At 45.4% G+C, this 17,129-nt stretch overlaps 1 protein-coding gene across 1 annotated transcript; it reads left to right on the top strand.

Annotated features, from left to right (window-relative positions):
* Window positions 1–1,774: 1,774 nt before the first annotated feature.
* LOC134016347 (unconventional myosin-Vb-like) lies at window positions 1,775–16,907 on the top strand (the record flags this gene model as incomplete). Its single annotated transcript, XM_062455720.1, has 15 exons — window positions 1,775–1,919; window positions 4,492–4,638; window positions 5,217–5,314; window positions 6,598–6,684; window positions 7,966–8,077; window positions 8,540–8,751; window positions 9,073–9,229; window positions 10,021–10,260; window positions 10,532–10,759; window positions 11,538–11,631; window positions 13,498–13,643; window positions 14,232–14,351; window positions 14,489–14,623; window positions 15,001–15,066; window positions 16,668–16,907. Coding segments are annotated over exons 1-15 (2,214 nt in total), but the record flags the coding sequence as incomplete, so codon positions are not given.
* Window positions 16,908–17,129: the final 222 nt, after the last annotated feature.

The raw sequence follows: 17,129 nt of genomic DNA, 5'->3' as shown, positions 1-17,129 counted from the left end.
AGAGAGAGAGGGAGGGAGGGATGGGAGGGAGGGAGGGAGGGAGGGAGAGACATACAGCGAAGGGCCCAGGCCGGGATTCAAACCCAGGCTTTAGCTGTGCTTAGGCCAGTCTATCCTAAAGGGGTCCTATTCACAAATGGAGAGCATTGCTAAGATCAGACATAAAGGTTATCGGTCTTCTATATCAAAGGTGATGGCAGAGATTTAAAAGGGGGGTTCTAGGCAATTGAGGTGGAAAGTAGAAACTGCAGAGCCATGTTTTTTTTTTATCCAAACATTCGGATTCTGTTAAGGGGCTTCATCCTGCGCTCGTCTGCAGCCTGTCTCTCCCTTTACTCTGCGTCCTGATCTTTATCAGGGTAAACGCCTTCGGAACAAAACAGATTACTTATTTATTCTAAGCATCCTGTCTCATCGCAAAGCCCTTTGAAGTTACTGATGATAACTTGGAGCCTCTTCACAAGGATAGGCTTAATTGTTATTCGGAGCGCAGGTAACCCGGATAAAAAGTTTTATACAAAATCCCATCTCTCATTTGTCTTTTCTTTCTATTCTCCGTCTCTCTCTCTCTCTCTCTCTCTCTCTCTTCTCTCTCTCTCCTCTCTCTCTCATCTCTCTCTCTCTCTCTCTTCTCTCTCTCTCTCTCTCTCTCTCTCTCCCTCTCTCCATATCTCCCTCTCTCCATATCTCTCGCTCCCTCTCTCTCTCCCCTATCTCTCTCTTTCTCCCTCTCTCTCCCATATCTCTCTCTTTCTTTCTCCCTCTCTCTCTCCATATCTCTCTCTCTCTCTCTCGCTCCCTCTCTCTCCCTATCTCTCTCTCTCGCTCCCTCTCTCTCTCTCCTCGCTCCCTCTCTCTCTCCCTATCTCTCCTCTCTCGCTCCCTCTCTCTCCCTATCTCTCTCTCTCTCTCTCCCTATCTCTCTCTCTCGCTCCCTCTCCTCCACAGGTGCCCAAAGGAACAGATCAGAACTGGGCCCAGAAGCTGTACAGCCAGCACTCCAGCAGTGTACACTTCCAGAAGCCACGCATGTCCAACGTGTCTTTCGTCATCATTCACTTCGCTGATACAGGTGAGAAGAACCAGCGGGCCATCATGGAGCGCCGTATCCAGTGAAGGAAAGCTGTCCACTGCGACTGTAACCATGGGGAGGGTCTTGAGTTACACGCCAAAACAGATTGGTCCCCATGTCAGTGTGACTGAACAGCTTCCATATATTCCAGTTAGTCATATGTTGACAATTGACTTTTATAGTACATTGTACATCCTGATTTAAGGGCAATGCCTGAAACGAGCGCTGAGCTGAGTCAGAATGTGTTCATCTCCCAGGAGACTTGGAGTGCTCTAACAGGAAGTCATGTTCGGGGCTGGTTTAAACTCGTTTCCCTGCATTAGATATTTCAGATACTGTGGTGAGAAGAGTGCCTTGTTTGGGAGAGCAAAAATATGTGTGGTAGTTTCAGATTGTTAATAACCTCTGCTGTTCTATGCCTCGGGGATGATAATTTCGTCACTATACAGAATCTTGTATAGCATCGACAATGTGTAGTGACTTAATTGCACAATTTCAACATTATGTTAATCGATTCTTATGATTACACATTTAAGAAGGAGCAGAATCCCGAGAGGTTTCTTTGGTGCACTTTTAACATGAAGTTTAATAGATCTTATTCAGTTTCCCCACGACTAAACCCTTGCTTCTCCTGCAGGTGAAACACTCTCACATATCATTACTGTACAGAGCCCTTGGCGTCTTTGGTGTTTATTTTCATAACAACGTTCGAAAGATGTTGTTAACCAGAGTCAGTCTTCTGAGGCTTTGCTTCCCCCGCAGGTGGAAGTACCAGTGTGATGGGTTCCTGGAGAAGAACAGAGACACCGTCTACGAGGAGCAGATCAACATCCTGAAGGCCAGTAAGGTGAGGCTGAATCATCCAAACATGACTGGGGAATGGCTCAGTGGTTAGAGCTTAACTGTTGATGAAGAGGTTGCAGGTTCAAATCACCCCTCACGTATTTTGCATTGTTCCGATAAATGAAAGCACCCGTTAAATGAAGACATTTATTCAGTAGACACTTTTATTGCATAAGTTACGTTAATTTACATTCTTACACCTTAACTGAATACCAACCTTAAGAACAATAATGAGATTGAAATTACCCTAAGGCTTGGCTATACTCCCTTGCTCGGTATCGTCGTATAAACCAGCCTTCACGCCCCAAATACCTTCTCACAGAACACCCAATACAGGAAGTCGATCACAAACAGACGGTCGATAAGATTCTTTTTTTTTCCTTCTTCTTGTAAATATTTTAGCGCTCACTGTGTCCGTAGTGTCTGGAAGAACTGGCACCAACACGAGACTTTGATCTCATTCGTTTTTGCTGAAGAAGGTCTCAGTATAAGAGAGGTTGAACGCAAATCTAAATCCGTTCATCTGATTGTGATGGGGCTTTCACTAGGACCTGTCACTATGCCTGGAGGGCAGGGCTCACCATAGAAAAGCACTATTGTTAACGCCAGACCGACGACCTAGAAACGCCACAGATGAACTATACATAAAGTCTTTCTATATGTGATCTTTGTACATGAACTCTTTAAATACAAACTCTATATGAACTGTGTATATACTACAGGATCATATTTTTAGATATTAACTTTTTAGATGTGAACTTTGTATATGAACTTTTTACGCATAAACTCTTTATATAAGAAATCTTCGGAGGGTGTAAAGTGTACTGTAAATGCTAATGTATAGTTAGTAAATGATGTAAATCACTGACACTACTAGTTTTAGCTTACTCCTACACAATATGTTGACCTTTGTCTAGCCAGTCGCATGACAATTCTCGACCGTTGTTCACACACTATAGGTGTGTGCTACAGGGAGGTGTTGTCTGACAACTGGTTTTCCTTTATTCAGAGAAGATAAAGGTACCGTTCTGTGTCACATGGAAGGACGCACAACTAGCGCTTCCCTCCCACTATCTTCCTTCAGATGCACTCGCCCTTTTATGGATCACGTGATCTCGTTCCCTCCGCCAAACGCAACCTGCGTGATTGGAAACTCACTTAGCTAAGCTCATGTTCTATCTCTGCCTGACCTTCTTTACCCATTAACTGAATTTGGATAGTTACGAAAATTAGCCAGCTGGGTTTTAGATGACGTTTGATCGAGAGTTTCTCAGATCCAATTTATCCTCTGATAAATTCTGGTCCTGACTCTTATCTGTAGTGGAACTAATTGGAAAAGGATTCTCTCTTTTTTACGTCGATATCTCTCCACTCATTCTTCATGTGATTTTGTGTTCCTAATTTGCCATCGTCTCAGAATCTCTTTTGCCGTACAGTAAGCCTACAGTTTACTTCAAAGTAACCAATTACCATTAAGCAATTTAGGGGCACTGTTTTGGTTTTGGCATGTTTGGAATAGTTTTGCAATCATACACGTCCTGAAACACGTAGGCCTATCAATTAAAATTAGAGAACGAAAAATATGAATTATTAATGCCAGGTGTTGGTCTGCTCCTGAATGAACTTGTGAACTCATTTCCAGTTTTGTTTTTGTGTTAGCATCGCCTAGTTAGTCTGAAATGGCACAGGGCCTCATTCAACCCCCACCACACTAGGCTGTGTTACAGTAAATGTGCGCTAACTAACCTGGAAACCGGATTGGAAAACAACTCGAAAGCCGCCTGTTTGTCAGAGACTGTTCTGAGACAGTTAGCAGTATGGATGATGGCTTCGCAGCGTCAGGGAAAGGCTGCACTCTGAGCTTATCTGTGACAGGGCTATTATTGGGCCGTGTGTGTTCCTTCGCCGTCCTGCTAAATACTCCACCGCCTCTCAGCCTTTCATCTCATCAGATGTGTGATGCGGTGACTCTGATCTCTCCTCCTTTCTCTAATTCTGCTGCTGCTGTGAAAGGTAGTGGGTGAGAGGAAAGAGGAAAACAGAGTAAAGCAGAGCAGAGTAAAACAGAGCAGAGTAAAACAGAGCAGAGTACAGTAGAGTAGGCCTACAGTAGAGTCCTCATCAAGTACTCATCAATGATGCAAACCTTTTACTTAATAAAAAAATAAAAAAATAAAAAGTCTACCTAAAAATATAAAAAGATCTACCTTTCGAAATGTTTTTCTTTTCCAAAACTTTTTTTGCACACACATTGAAAGGAGAGGGGGTGGGGAGAACAGAGAATCCAAAACAGAGTAGAGTAAAGCAGAGCAGAGTACAATAGAGTACAGTAGACTCCTCACCAAGTTGTTAGAAAATTAACTAGTGAAGTAAAGTACTGATACCAGAAAAGTCTACTTCGTGTGTGATGCCATTTAGTTCCATAACAGTAGCCGAAATTAAACTCCATTTGGATGGAGTTAATGTTGTGAGTCCAGTTCTTCTTACCGGTAAGATGTACTGCAAGAACTTGTTTTGTATGAAACCACCATGGAAACACACAAATCCATAACGTGATCATTGTCCTCGTCTCTCAGTTCCAGCTCGTGGCCGATCTGTTCCAGGAGCGTAAAGACAGCTCTGCCACCGGCTTCTCCAGTAAGTCCTCCAAGATCAACGTGCGTCCAGCCAAACCCATCCACAAAGTCCCCAACAAGGAGCACAGGAAGACAGTGGGTCACCAGGTGAGTCCGTCTGTTATGTTAAGAGTCAGGTGGCTGAGCGGTTAGGGAATCGGGCTAGTAATCAGAAGGTTGCTGGTTCGATCCCCAGCTCTGCCAAATGACGTTGTGTCCGTAGTGTCTATCCACTTCACCCTACTTGCCTAGGGGGAATGTCCCTGTACCTACTGTAAGTAAGTATAAGAGCGTCTGCTAAATGACTAAATGTTATGGACAGGGGTTAAAGGTCACAGTCATTTCATAAGCGAAAGATAACAAGTAGTTATCTTACACTTTATTTGTTTTTTATGAGAAGACATCCACATGTGGATTTTGTTTAGCTATATATGACGTATGAAATAGTTTGTTAATTATTTAATTTATATACATGTACGTATGTATATAGTTTGAGTTTTATTAATAGTCATAATAAGGGTAATAATACTAAATATATAATAATTATATAATTCATTATCATTCAATAGTTTAATGATATAGTTTTATACCTATTAATAGTCAAAATAAATATTATATAATATAATAATTAACTTTAAAAAAATGTTGTCAACTGTTCCTCTCATCCCTGCGTGTGTGTTCTGTAGTTCCGTAGCTCCCTCCAGCTCCTCATGGAAACCCTAAACGCCACCACGCCCCACTACGTGCGCTGCATCAAGCCTAACGACGAGAAGGAATCATTCATGTGAGTGAACGTCTAAACATTCGACATGACAGCCAACCCTTGTCTCATACTATGGATCGACGGATTTCAGAAATGGCTTGTGTGTATGAACCTGCTTACGTAGGTTACATGTAAGAATGTAACTTCTGATTGTTAGCGTCGCCTTCTCGTTGAGCCTGAGGTAAAACAGAACTTGGGGTCGACAGTGAGGCCCTTTGTGCTTGAATCAGAAGTCAGGCTTTCAACTGTGTTCAGCTTCCCTAATCCGATTCATAAGGCTCGTAAAGGAAAGCCTCTTACAGTTTGCCCCCAGTCGTAACACATGCTCCCAACTGCATGGGGCTCTGTTGGGTGGTGTAATTATTCTGGAAAGGTCAAATGTTATTTACAGACCCAGGTGTACTGTATGTGGCTGTTTGTTGTTGTCCAAAGATTAATTTAGCATCGGTTGTAGAGTAACCAGTAATTATAACTACCACAGGTACCCAGGTACTGATAGCTACTGGTACTGGTACTTGAAACTCATAGGAAATTAGGTTTATGTTTACCATACGATAAAGCTGTCATGATGAAGCTGTTCACTGCCTGGAAGCACAGAATGAATCAGCAAAATAAAAAAATCAGTGATTAATAGAAAGGAAATTGTCGGTTGAGAAGAGGGTTTGCTGTTGTATCAAAAAGGTTTCCAGCAAAACTACTGTTTAGTTTCTGCGGTGTTGTTTGGCGTCGATTGTTTACTACAGAAACCAAGAACACTCTTCAGAAGACGAGAGAGGGGTAGAGAGGGTGGAGAAATGAGAAGTCAAGTTGTGTTCATCTCATTGATTCATTCTTTCACACAAGGACCTTTTTCAGCGCTGCTAAATTAGATGATGCTAGTCACATGCTGTGGCTGAGCTGGTAGCAAGGGCCCTGAGGTAGAGACAGTCAGGCCAACACACACACACTCACACACACACACACACAGCAGCTGGCCACAGCACGTCTTGTCCATGTCTCAGCCAGTACCTCCACGGACATCTTAGCATGTGTACAATGATGAAGAAGAAAATCAGGTAGGTTACGTTTGTTATGTTAGTCTTCCAGCTGACATTTTTATCCCAAGCCGACATACAAACCGACCCGTGCTTGTGGTTGGTACGGAGGGCAGTCAAGGACTAGGAACAGGCACAGGTTTGGAACACCTCCACAGTCAGCAGGGTCGTGAGTTAGGAGGTTCAGTTAGGAGGTTCCCCTTCCTCCCCTGGAGGATCTTGGTCGCTTTCGGTGTGTCGTCTGAGTGCGTGGTGTCGTCCCTGCCGCAGGTTTGACTCGAGGAGAGCGGTTCAGCAGCTACGAGCATGTGGCGTTCTGGAGACGATTCGCATCAGTGCAGCGGGATACCCTTCCAGGTGAGTTCCTCTCTCTCTCTCTCTCTCTCTCTCTCTCTCTCTCTCTCTCTCTCTCTCTCTCTGTCTCTCTGTCTCTCTGTCTCTCTGTCTCTCTCATCTCTCTCTCTCTCTCTCTCTGTCTCTCTGTCTCTCTCTCTCTCTCTCTCTCTCTCTCTCTCTCTCTCTCTCTCTCTCTCTCTCTCTCTCTCTCTCTGTCTCTCTGTCTCTCTGTCTCTCTCTCTCTCTCTCTCTCTCTCTCTCTCTCTCTCTCTCTCTCTCTCTCTCTCTCTGTCTCTCTCTCTCACGTCCTCAACACGTCCCACCGGAGTTGAGACTGCCGTCTGTTCTTGAGTAGGTACCCGATGATGAGGATTATTAATCCCTGATTAGGGAACGTGATGTCCGTCGCCTCGGGAATTTGTGTTTCTTTTACGTGTTTTTTAACGCTTTCATGACATGCAGAGGCACCCCATGTGTTTGCTAATTGAGAATCACACTGATGTCTGTGCTATGCAGTACTTTCAACCAATGACCAGCCTCAAACTGAATTATTGCGACTTTAATTTAGTCATTTTAGCAGACACTCTTATCCAGAGCGACTTACAGTAAGTACAGGGACATTCGCCTGTTTATTAATAAAATAAAAATCACGTTCTGTGGACGTCCTGTGTTTTATAACCCTTCTGACGATGTTGAGGGAAGCACAGACATGGAATGCAACTGACGAGGGCCCAGGTGAGGTTCTGGACTTCAGACAGCCCTGGGCCCATAGCAGAAGTACAGCTCTTCCTCTCTGTCTGTCGTTATTGTTTTCACATCCACAATAACTCTCTCGCGCTAGCCTAAACGGGGGGAAATTGAATTTCATCCTCCTCTCCTGAGATATGTTCCCCGAGGCAGCACACAGGGAGGCTGGTCTTGAGCATAAGAAACTGCTCAACAACAATTTAATACTTTTATAACACAGGAGAAGAAAGAAAAAAACTACCGCATGAGAGAAAAGTTTTATTGCGTCAAACACTATTATTAAATTGAAGACAATAACATCCAGTCATCACTGTGTTCTCATCAAAGGGCACTTCTAAACGTATATTTATTAATATTTCTATATTTTGAAAGTTAAAAATATACATTTAGAAGTGACCTGTCAGTCCAACATATTATGTGAAATTATCAGCATACTTAGGTAAATGTGTAAAAAACTGTTTAAATGTAAAAAAGCTTTTTGTTTCTTATGTCATTAATAAAACGGGTCTTAAACATCAAAAGGACATTAAAACGCCCTGCCCCTTGTCTTTCTAGGTGGACGTACCCAGACTTCTTCAACAGATACCGGGTCTTGATGAAGAAGTCTGACATGACCATCTCAGACAAGAAGCTGGTGTGTAAGAAGCTGCTGGAGACCCTGGTGAAGGTAAGAGGCTCTCTCGTACCCTTCGTAGTTATTAAATCACAGCGCCCCCTGTGGAGGGAGGTGGTAGGAGGCAGAGGCACCTTGTTATGAAACCTCAGGGGGGTTTCAGTTCCTGTGTGTTGCTGTGTTGCTCTGTTCACAGCTAAACAGAGAGAGAGAGAGAGAGAGGTTGTAATCATTGTTCAGTGTCAAGCTAGTGTAGTATGCTAATGCTAAAACACACAACACGGTTTGCTACTGCTAAAACATGCAGGCGGTAGGCTACTGCATGGAAGAGTACTCTAGGTTATTTCTCTGGTACAGCTAGAATACGCAGTGTTATATGCTACTGCTAGACTATACAGGACTGCATTGTTGACCTGCAGGTGTAACACGACAAGGTGATTTTACACTCAGAGGGTGAAAACACCCATTGATCGTTCCGTCAACCCCTGGTCTTCCCTTCCCCCGCTCCCCTGCCAGGACCCAGACAAGTTCCAGTTCGGCAAGACCAAGATCTTCTTCCGGGCGGGCCAGGTGGCGTACCTGGAGAAGCTGAGAGCGGACAAGTTCCGCTCGGCCTGCATCAAGATCCAGAAGTCGGTGCGGGGTTGGCTCCAGAGGGTCCGCTACCGGAAGATCCGCCGGTCGGCCCTCACGCTGCAGAGATACGGGCGAGGGTACCTGGCTCGCAGGTGAGGAGGGAGAAGCATGTGTGACGAGGGTGGGAAAGGGAGGGCGGCGTGTGTATGAGGATGTTGGCTGTAGCTTCCCCCCCAAGAATCAATCAGTGTTGTCAGCTACTGTAGGTGCCATCTGTTCTCTCCATCCTGCTCTGTCTGTCTGTCTGTCTGTCTCTCTCTCTCTCTCTCTCTCTCTCTCTCTCTCTCTCTCTCTCTCTCTCTCTCTCTCTCTCTCTCTCTCTCTCTCTCCCTCTCATATCTTGTCTCATCTCTTGTATCAGTGATATGTCAGTAACAAGTGAAGTTCTCTCTCTCTCTCTGTCCTTCTCTCAGGCATGCGGAGCAGCTGCGTCTCACCCGTGCTGCAGTGATCTGTCAGAAGCAGTACCGCATGGTGAGAGATCGACAGGCCTACCTGAGGGTGAGACAGGCTGTGGTCACCATCCAGGCCTTCACCAGGGGCATGTACACCCGCAGGATCTTCCAGGAGGTACTGGAGCTCCCTATCTTACTCCCTCCCTTCATCTCCCTCTCTCTCTTTCACTAGTTGTTGAGTTTCCTCCCATCCTGCTCCGACCATCCACTTTTCCTCTCCACTCTCTGTCCTATGTCTCCATTAGAATCTTTTTTCTCTCCTGGGAATTGATTAAATCAATGGAGAGAAAATAGCTGTCCTCTGTGAAGCTTCTCATTGGAGACGTAGTGTCTCGAATCCAAACGGAATGTGATCAGGAGGTGCCGTGTGTAAACACGGCCCTGGTGTCGCTCTGCCAGCGAGAGTCCCTCGAGACAGAGACATAGACAGACTCCAAGAGCCCCGGTAGCTCACCGGATAAGTCTGTGTACCATGTAGGCTGAGGCCTTTGTTCGAGTCCAGTCTTGGCCCTTTGCTGCATGTCTTTCTCTCTCTCCCTCTCCCTCTCTCTCTCTCTCCCTCTCCCTCTCCCTCTCCCTCTCCCTCTCTCTCTCTCTCTCTCTCTCTCCCTGCCTTTCCTGTCACACTTACCTTCCAAAAACTAGTCTAGTAAAGCAGAAACAGAAAGTACATTTTTATTTATGACCACAATATACCATAACAAGGACCCTGTCTCCTCCACCCGTCTCCACTCCTCCTCTCCTCCTCTCCTCTCCTCCACCCGTCTCCACTCCTCCTCTCCTCCTCTCCTCTCCTCCACCCGTCTCCACTCCTCCTCTCCTCCTCTCCTCTCCTCCACCCGTCTCCACTCCTCCTCTCCTCCTCTCCTCTCCTCCACCCGTCCCCTCTCCTCCACCCCTCCTCAGTTCCTGCTGCACCACAAGGCCATCATCATCCAGAGGAGCGTCCGCGGCTGGCTGCAGAGGAGGAAGTTCAGGCGGGCGCGCAACGCTGCCGTCACCATCCAGTGTGCCTTCCGACGCGTCCAGGCCCGGCGCCAGCTGAAACAGCTGAAGATCGAGGCCAGGTCCGCCGAGCACCTGAAGAAGCTCAACAGCGGCATGGAGAACAAGATCGTCCAGCTGCAGAGGAAGATGGACGACCAGGTCGGTGTCTGACCCCAGCAGCTCTATCACACAACACTTCTTTAAGTTCTGCCTTTAACTTAAAACCACTTTTAAGTTAGATACGTCGAATGTTTTAGTCAGGCGAATTAGGTATTTTTCTAACTTTTCCCTTTGATGGAAGCGATGCAAGGAAATTGAAATGATCTGGTGCTTACGAATCAATCTTGCGGTTCCGAGTTAAACTTGCGGTTACAAACTTATCGTGCAATTCCTAAATTAATCTTGTGGATCTCTCTCCTTCTCTCGGTAGTCGAAAGAGTACAAGACGCAAAACGAGCAGCTGCTGGTGACCAACGTTGGCCTGAGCTCTGAGATGACCAAGCTGCAGAAGCAGCTGGAACAGGTGCGCGTTCGCCAAGGAGACGGCACCCAACTGCAGGACGAGCTGGAGAAGCTGAGGGCGGAGCTACAGGAGGCCCACGCCCACAGGAAGAGGCTGGAGGAGGAGTACAGCAGCGAGAAGCTGGGTCTGAAGCAGGTGAGAGGGGGAGGAGGGTTGGTTAGAATTTTTTTTGGTTCTTTTTTTTTTTGTTACACACCAGATTGACCACACAGCCACAAATGTGGTTAAATAATACCAAATCATTACGTCAACAATTAAAAAATAAATCAAGCTTAATATTCTTTGACGGCAGATGTTAAGTGCTGAACTACATGCCCCTGTGTTTGAAGGAATGAAACATGTAGGGTGGATCATTGAGACAACATCAGCATTAGGCGACAAGGGAACTGTTGAGTTGACGTGTTTACTGGATGTAAAACACTTTGACTTACAGGGAATTTTTCAAAAACTATAGAAGCAGTGATTTACTCAACTAAATCATGCTCACCTAAGACATTATATATGTTTGTGTGTGTGTGTCTTATGTCACCACTGGCATAAGGGAATAAGGGACACCATTTTTTGGCACCAGATTGGGTGCTGGCTTCCTCCATGGTATCTGACACCCCTCTGAATGTGTCCTATCTCCTCAAGGCCAGCCTCCAGGACAATGGATGGGCTGTATCCTCCCTGCTCTCCTGCTTACTCCCAGTGTCCTCTCATAGAGGAGCTGCACATTTAGGGTTTCTCAGAAGAGAAACTAACTACCAAATGTGTGTCTTTTTTTCAAGCATCTTCTGGCCCAACTAGGTCCAGGTCCGTCCGAGATTGTCGTAGCGAGTTGGACAGATAAATCATGAAAAGCTTTGAGCCTGAACTTGAGCTGGCTTCTTAGTTCCTCACTCTTCTTTTTTTTCTCCCTTGTTTTTTCTAGAGGGTGCAGGAACTGGAGAAGGAGAATATTCTGTTGAAGAGCGAGAAGGAGGAGATGAACCAGATGATTCTCAAGCAGTCTAAGAACACCGAAGGTGAGAGGGTTTCCTTTTTCTCGTCCGGTTGTGTGACGGAGAGAAAAGGTGAGTGAGTGAGAGAGAGAAAATAGAGAGAGAAACAGGGGGAGAGAGAGGGTGAGAGAGAGAGAGCCGAGAAGAGAGAGAGTAGGAGAGGGAGAGAAAACAGAGAGAGAAAGAAGGGGGGAGAAACGGGGGGACAGAGAGAGCCTCCTCTCCCTATCCTGGGGGAGGGATCGCTCTCTCTCCAACACAAGAGCAGTTTTTGTTTAGAAGTAGGAAGGTAGAAAGGGACAGACTGCATCAGGTTTCCAAGCAGCAATGTGAGACAGCTTTTCACCCGAGGCAGTGAAGCCATCTATTGTTCAGCTCCGGCTTCACATGGTAAAAGCAGTAGGCAAAGCCCATTAGGTCTGGGCCTGTGGACAAATATATGCTTACAGTATCCTAATATCCTCTAAATGTCTTCAGGATATGAATGTGTGAGGGAGATCTTCAAAGAAGCACCATTCTGTGTGCTTCTTTCGGAGGTCTAAGAAACTACAACCAGCTGGTGTGTTTAATAAGTCTGAACCTGTAACCGGTTTTAACCAGTTTGGACTGAAGTTATCCTTCGCTCGATGGCACTGTCGATATGGGAGTGTTTCTCTTCTAAGGATCTGTGACTTGTGTTTACATCCTAATCTCCCAACGTTATCTCTGGCTGCTCCAATCTGGAGGCCATGTCACTGCATCTCCCTCAGGATGTTTCCCCATAGTCAGTTCACAGGATCGGGTCACGTAACCACACCAGTTCTGACCTGCACTGAGACGGTCGGTTATCATCCAGCTCTCTGTAGTGGATCCTGATTATTAAAGTGCTTAGAGGGAGTGAATGAGTTACAGCCCTAATGTCCAATTTAGCTCTTTATCCGCAGTGTTTAAAAAAAAATATATATATATATATAATATATAATAAATATATATATATTTATAGTTGGTAAGTGAAGTGTGATAGGAAAGGCTGAGAGAGAGAGAGGCAGATGCAGGCCAAGGCCTGTTTTGAGTCCCTGGCGTCTCCTGAAGATGAGCTAACGCTAAGTTCTGTTGCCATATCAACAGCGTTTCATTTCTGCTTTGCTGTGGGGAACAGTGGGTTGTCCGGCTAGCACGTAGCGGGTTGTTTCCTTATAACCCTTTGGTTATTATCGTATTTCCTTTCTGAATTCAGCTGTTTTAACCCCTGCCTCTTTCAGAATGAATTTTCTCTCCATCTCACGGTTCCCTGTATCTTACGCTCCTCGAAAGCACTTTAATATGGGGCTGTAATGAGCCAGGCGAGAGGGTGAGGAGAGCCCATAAGAGTTACCACGCTGTTCGCCTCGGCTCATAAAGATGATATATAAATGCAAATAACACTTTAACGCATTAGTTTCAGGTCATAAATCGGACACAACCTCCTAAATACTGTATGCGTGCACGCCGGTCCCCGGAGTCCCATATTTCATCATCGTGTCCTCCCACTCTCCTCTGGCCGGGGTCCAGAGAGATCGTCTCCACTGTCGAGTCGAGTTAGTAAGATCTGAGCGGCGCGGAGGAGATGGACAGATAAACAGCGGAGATAAAAATGGGAACGAGCTGACAGCCCTATCCACCGCCTGTTCATCTCTCACCTATTCATTCTTCATCACAGATTCAGAGGTTTCCTTAAGTGAAGCCCTGACAAATTGCTGTTGATGTTTAGCGTAGACCTACACCAGGAAGACAGGTCTAGGTCCTGTCCAGATGTTTGGACCTCCAGAAGTAACTTGATGATGTTGGGTTCACTGTGAATGAGGGTTCACTCCCTGTCACGTTGTACAGACCACACACACCACCTAACAGACCATGCTGTGTGTGTCCCAGACCAGGAGAGTGGTGTGGTACAGAGGGAGGGCAAGCTGCAGGCGGAGCTGGATGAGGAGAGACAGCGCTACCAGAACATGCTCAAGGAGTTCTCCAGACTAGAGCAGAGATACGACAACCTCCAGGAGGAGGTGTCCTTGGTCAAGGTGAGGAGAATCTCTCCATCTCCATGTCAGTCGCTCTGGATAAGAGCGCCTGCTAAAATGACTAAATGTAAATGAGAGGTGAGGACGTCACGCACGCAAACTCAAAACCAGTCAGGCTTCCTAGGTTAGTGCTCTGATCAGGAGGACAATGACAATCTACCGTCACCTCCTGATCAGAGCACTAACCTAGGAAGCCTGACCGGTAAGCAGAGATACTTTCAACCACAAACCTCTTCTTGAGTATTTTGATTGACCTTTTTTCCCCCCCACACATGTATATAATTGTATACTGTAAGGTACCTATACATAGTGAGGTATATAACATATAATGGTTTTGAGTTTGCGTGCGTGACGTCCTCACCTCTCATTTACGTTTAGTCATTTTAGCAGACGCTCTTATCCAGAGCGACTTACAGTAAGTACAGGGACATTCCCCCCGAGGCAAGTAGGGTGAAGTCCCTTGCCCAAGGACACAATGTCATTTGGCACAGACGGGAATCGAACTGGCAACCTTCTGATTACTGGCCCATTTCCCCTCACCGCTCAGCCACCTGACTCCTTAGAGCCTCTTTGTCTCTGCTCCCCCAGTTCCAGCCCGGTCACAGAAGGAACCCCTCCACTCAGAGCTCCCTGGAGTCGGACTCCAACTACCCCTCCATCTCCACCTCCGAGGTTGGCGACACCGAGGACTCCATCCAGTTGGTGGAGGTGAGACTCCTGCCCGACTCAACAGTAGGATAGAGTGGAGGAGAGGAGAGCGAATAGGATACTGTACAGCCGAGTACAGTAGCACTTTCTTGATCCTCGAGGATTCAGCTGGTTATTCCAAAACGTTGTGCTTGCAGGAGATGGGAGTGGAGAAGGCAGCGATGGACATCAGTCTGTTTATGAAGCTGCAGAAACGCGTCCGGGAACTGGAGCAGGAGAGGAAGAGGCTGCAGGCCAACCTGGACAAGGTGGAGGATCTGGCGACGCGCAAGGTGGACCTGACTTCCTGCTTCCTGTATCAACAGGAAATTGCTCTTAAAAAGTCTTGTTTGCAGAATGCAGCCGTGTTTCTGAATTTAGACATTCTGAAAGAAATAGGTCACTACGTTGTTATTTGTATGTCGCTTTGGATAAAAGCGTCTGCTAAATGTAATAAAATAAATATAAAAATACTACTTTTGACTAGTTGAGGTTTAAGTCCAGGAAAGGTAATAAACGTTATCGTTAGACTTAGCAACTTAAATATAAGTTTAACTGTCAGATAAGGATGTGTATCTGTCCTTGCTTTGTGTATAGATGTTGATGTTGCAACCTGCCTCTGACTTATCACGCCGTCTGTAGTCATCACCTCTGTGTTATTATCTCTCAGGGTATCGAGCCAAGGGGTTCTACGTCAGAGCAAGAGGGAGAAGACCTGGCCTACAACAGTCTTAAGGTACATATCTCCCTCTCTCTGTCGCACACACTCACACACACACACATACATAGGTGGTGAGCCGTTTGTAGTAGGATGTCGGTTTTTGTACTCTTGGATTTCTTCCTCACCTTGGCTGTTCTGGTGTCTCTGGCTGCCCTGCCTGTCAAACTGTGGGTGAGTGGAGGCTATTATCATGCTCCCTGGGGTTCACCTGAGAGGGAGAGATTGTTAGCGGTTAGCTTTACAGTGTAGCCTTTTTTCCAAGCCATTTTTCTCCTGCTTTACCCTTTTTAACAATCCTTCTTGAATGTAACCATGTTGCCCTTGGCAGGTTGGGGTCTAAGTGTGTCTGTGGTGCTTCTTAAACACGTACTGTAGGAAAGAGTCACATTTAGTTTTAGACTGAAATTACCGACTCTTGCGTCTGGTCTCAAAACATTAATTTTTTAAAGATATATATTTTGGGCCATTTGTCATGCTTTATCGGACAGTTTTGAGTGAAGCGTGACAGGAAAGGCAGGGAGAGAGAGAGGGGAAGACATGCACCAAAGGGCCCAGGCCGTATTCAAAAGCATTTCTGAGAAGGATTCCCAGGACAATCCTCCCTGCAGTGTTTAGGTTTTCAGGGGGAAATCGGGGGATGTAGCAGTGCCATGGATACAGCTACAGCAGAGGGCTGCAAACAGACATACCTGACAGCACAATCGATTTATTTGTCTTTTTCTTCTCCTACTAATTCTCAACCTCTTTGTATTCCGAACGTTCAGAGATCCATTGTGTCTATTTCTGTGCTAGTAAAAATAGTTATCTTTTCTGGACCATAACAGTAAACAGTTTGATTGACACTGATTATAGAAGATAAGGCGTCCTCTCAAAGTGCAGTCCTCCAAATGTCCCACTCAGGTGAGGAGACAAAGTGCAAAGGGTTAAAGATCGATTTGTTTTGGGAAGAACAAACGTTTAGTTAAATGTATGTTTTAGAGAAGTATGTTTTTTTGTTGTCTGTGAGTTGTCCAATGATGCCTGGAGCAATGTTGTGTTCAGTTTGAGTTTTTATGATCATAACTGGACCTGAGAGAGATGACCCTGACCTAGGGCTGCATGATTATGGAAAAAATGATTCTCTTGGAAATCGCTTTGGATAAAAGCGTCTGCTAAATGAATAAATGTAATGTAAATGTAATATTGAGATCACGATTAATTATCACAATTTTTTTTTAATTTTAACCAAAACTAATTTTATTGTCACATAGGCAAATTATAACTGCTTTCACATTCATATTGTGATACATTCCTGCTAATTTACAAATATGTGCATCAAAATAAAAAAGTTCCTCTTATTCACCAAAATTCAATGCATCTCCTTAAAGTATAAATATAAATAAATAAAACAATAAAGAACATTTTGCAAAACTTCAACAGGGCACTATTTTCCATTGTGTAAATATATTTTAGGAAGCAAAAAAAAAATAATTGATACTATATACGGAATGACGCATTTTAAATATCGCTTGATCACGCAAATTTGATCGTGGGATGACAAAAACGTGATTTTGATTAAAATTCGATTAATTGTGCAGCCCTGACCACTGGCGCGCCCTGGCGCTGTATGTCCACAGAGACAGGAGCTGGAGTCTGAGAACAAGAAGCTGAAGAACGACCTGAATGAGCTCCGGAAAGCCATCGCTGACCGCGCCTCCCAGAACAGCTCCTCCAATGAGCTGCAAGACGGCTACAACCTGCTGCTCAACCAGCTCAAGGCGGCCAATGAGGAGCTGGATGTTCGCAAGGAGGAAGTGCTCATCCTCAGGACCCAGATTGTCAGTTCGGCCCAGCAGGAGAAGAACACCAATCACATAGTGAGTAGATACGCTGTGGAGGGACACAGGTCGACCTTAGCTTGGCTGATCCTCCTTGTTTAATATGCACTGATTGACTTATGTATATGGCCCTATTGGCTAATTGAAAGGGAATTTTGCCCTCATATAAAAGGCAATTGGTTGCGTGTTCATCTTGCGACACATACCAGGAGTTTGATAGGAAACAAGATTCGGGTGTTTACAATTTGAAATTTAAAAAGA

Source organism: Osmerus eperlanus, unplaced genomic scaffold (genome assembly GCF_963692335.1).
Source record: "Osmerus eperlanus unplaced genomic scaffold, fOsmEpe2.1 SCAFFOLD_616, whole genome shotgun sequence".
NCBI lineage: Eukaryota > Metazoa > Chordata > Actinopteri > Osmeriformes > Osmeridae > Osmerus > Osmerus eperlanus.
The sequence above is the reverse complement of the archived record's forward strand: the minus strand, read 5'-3'. Positions and strand labels throughout refer to the sequence as shown.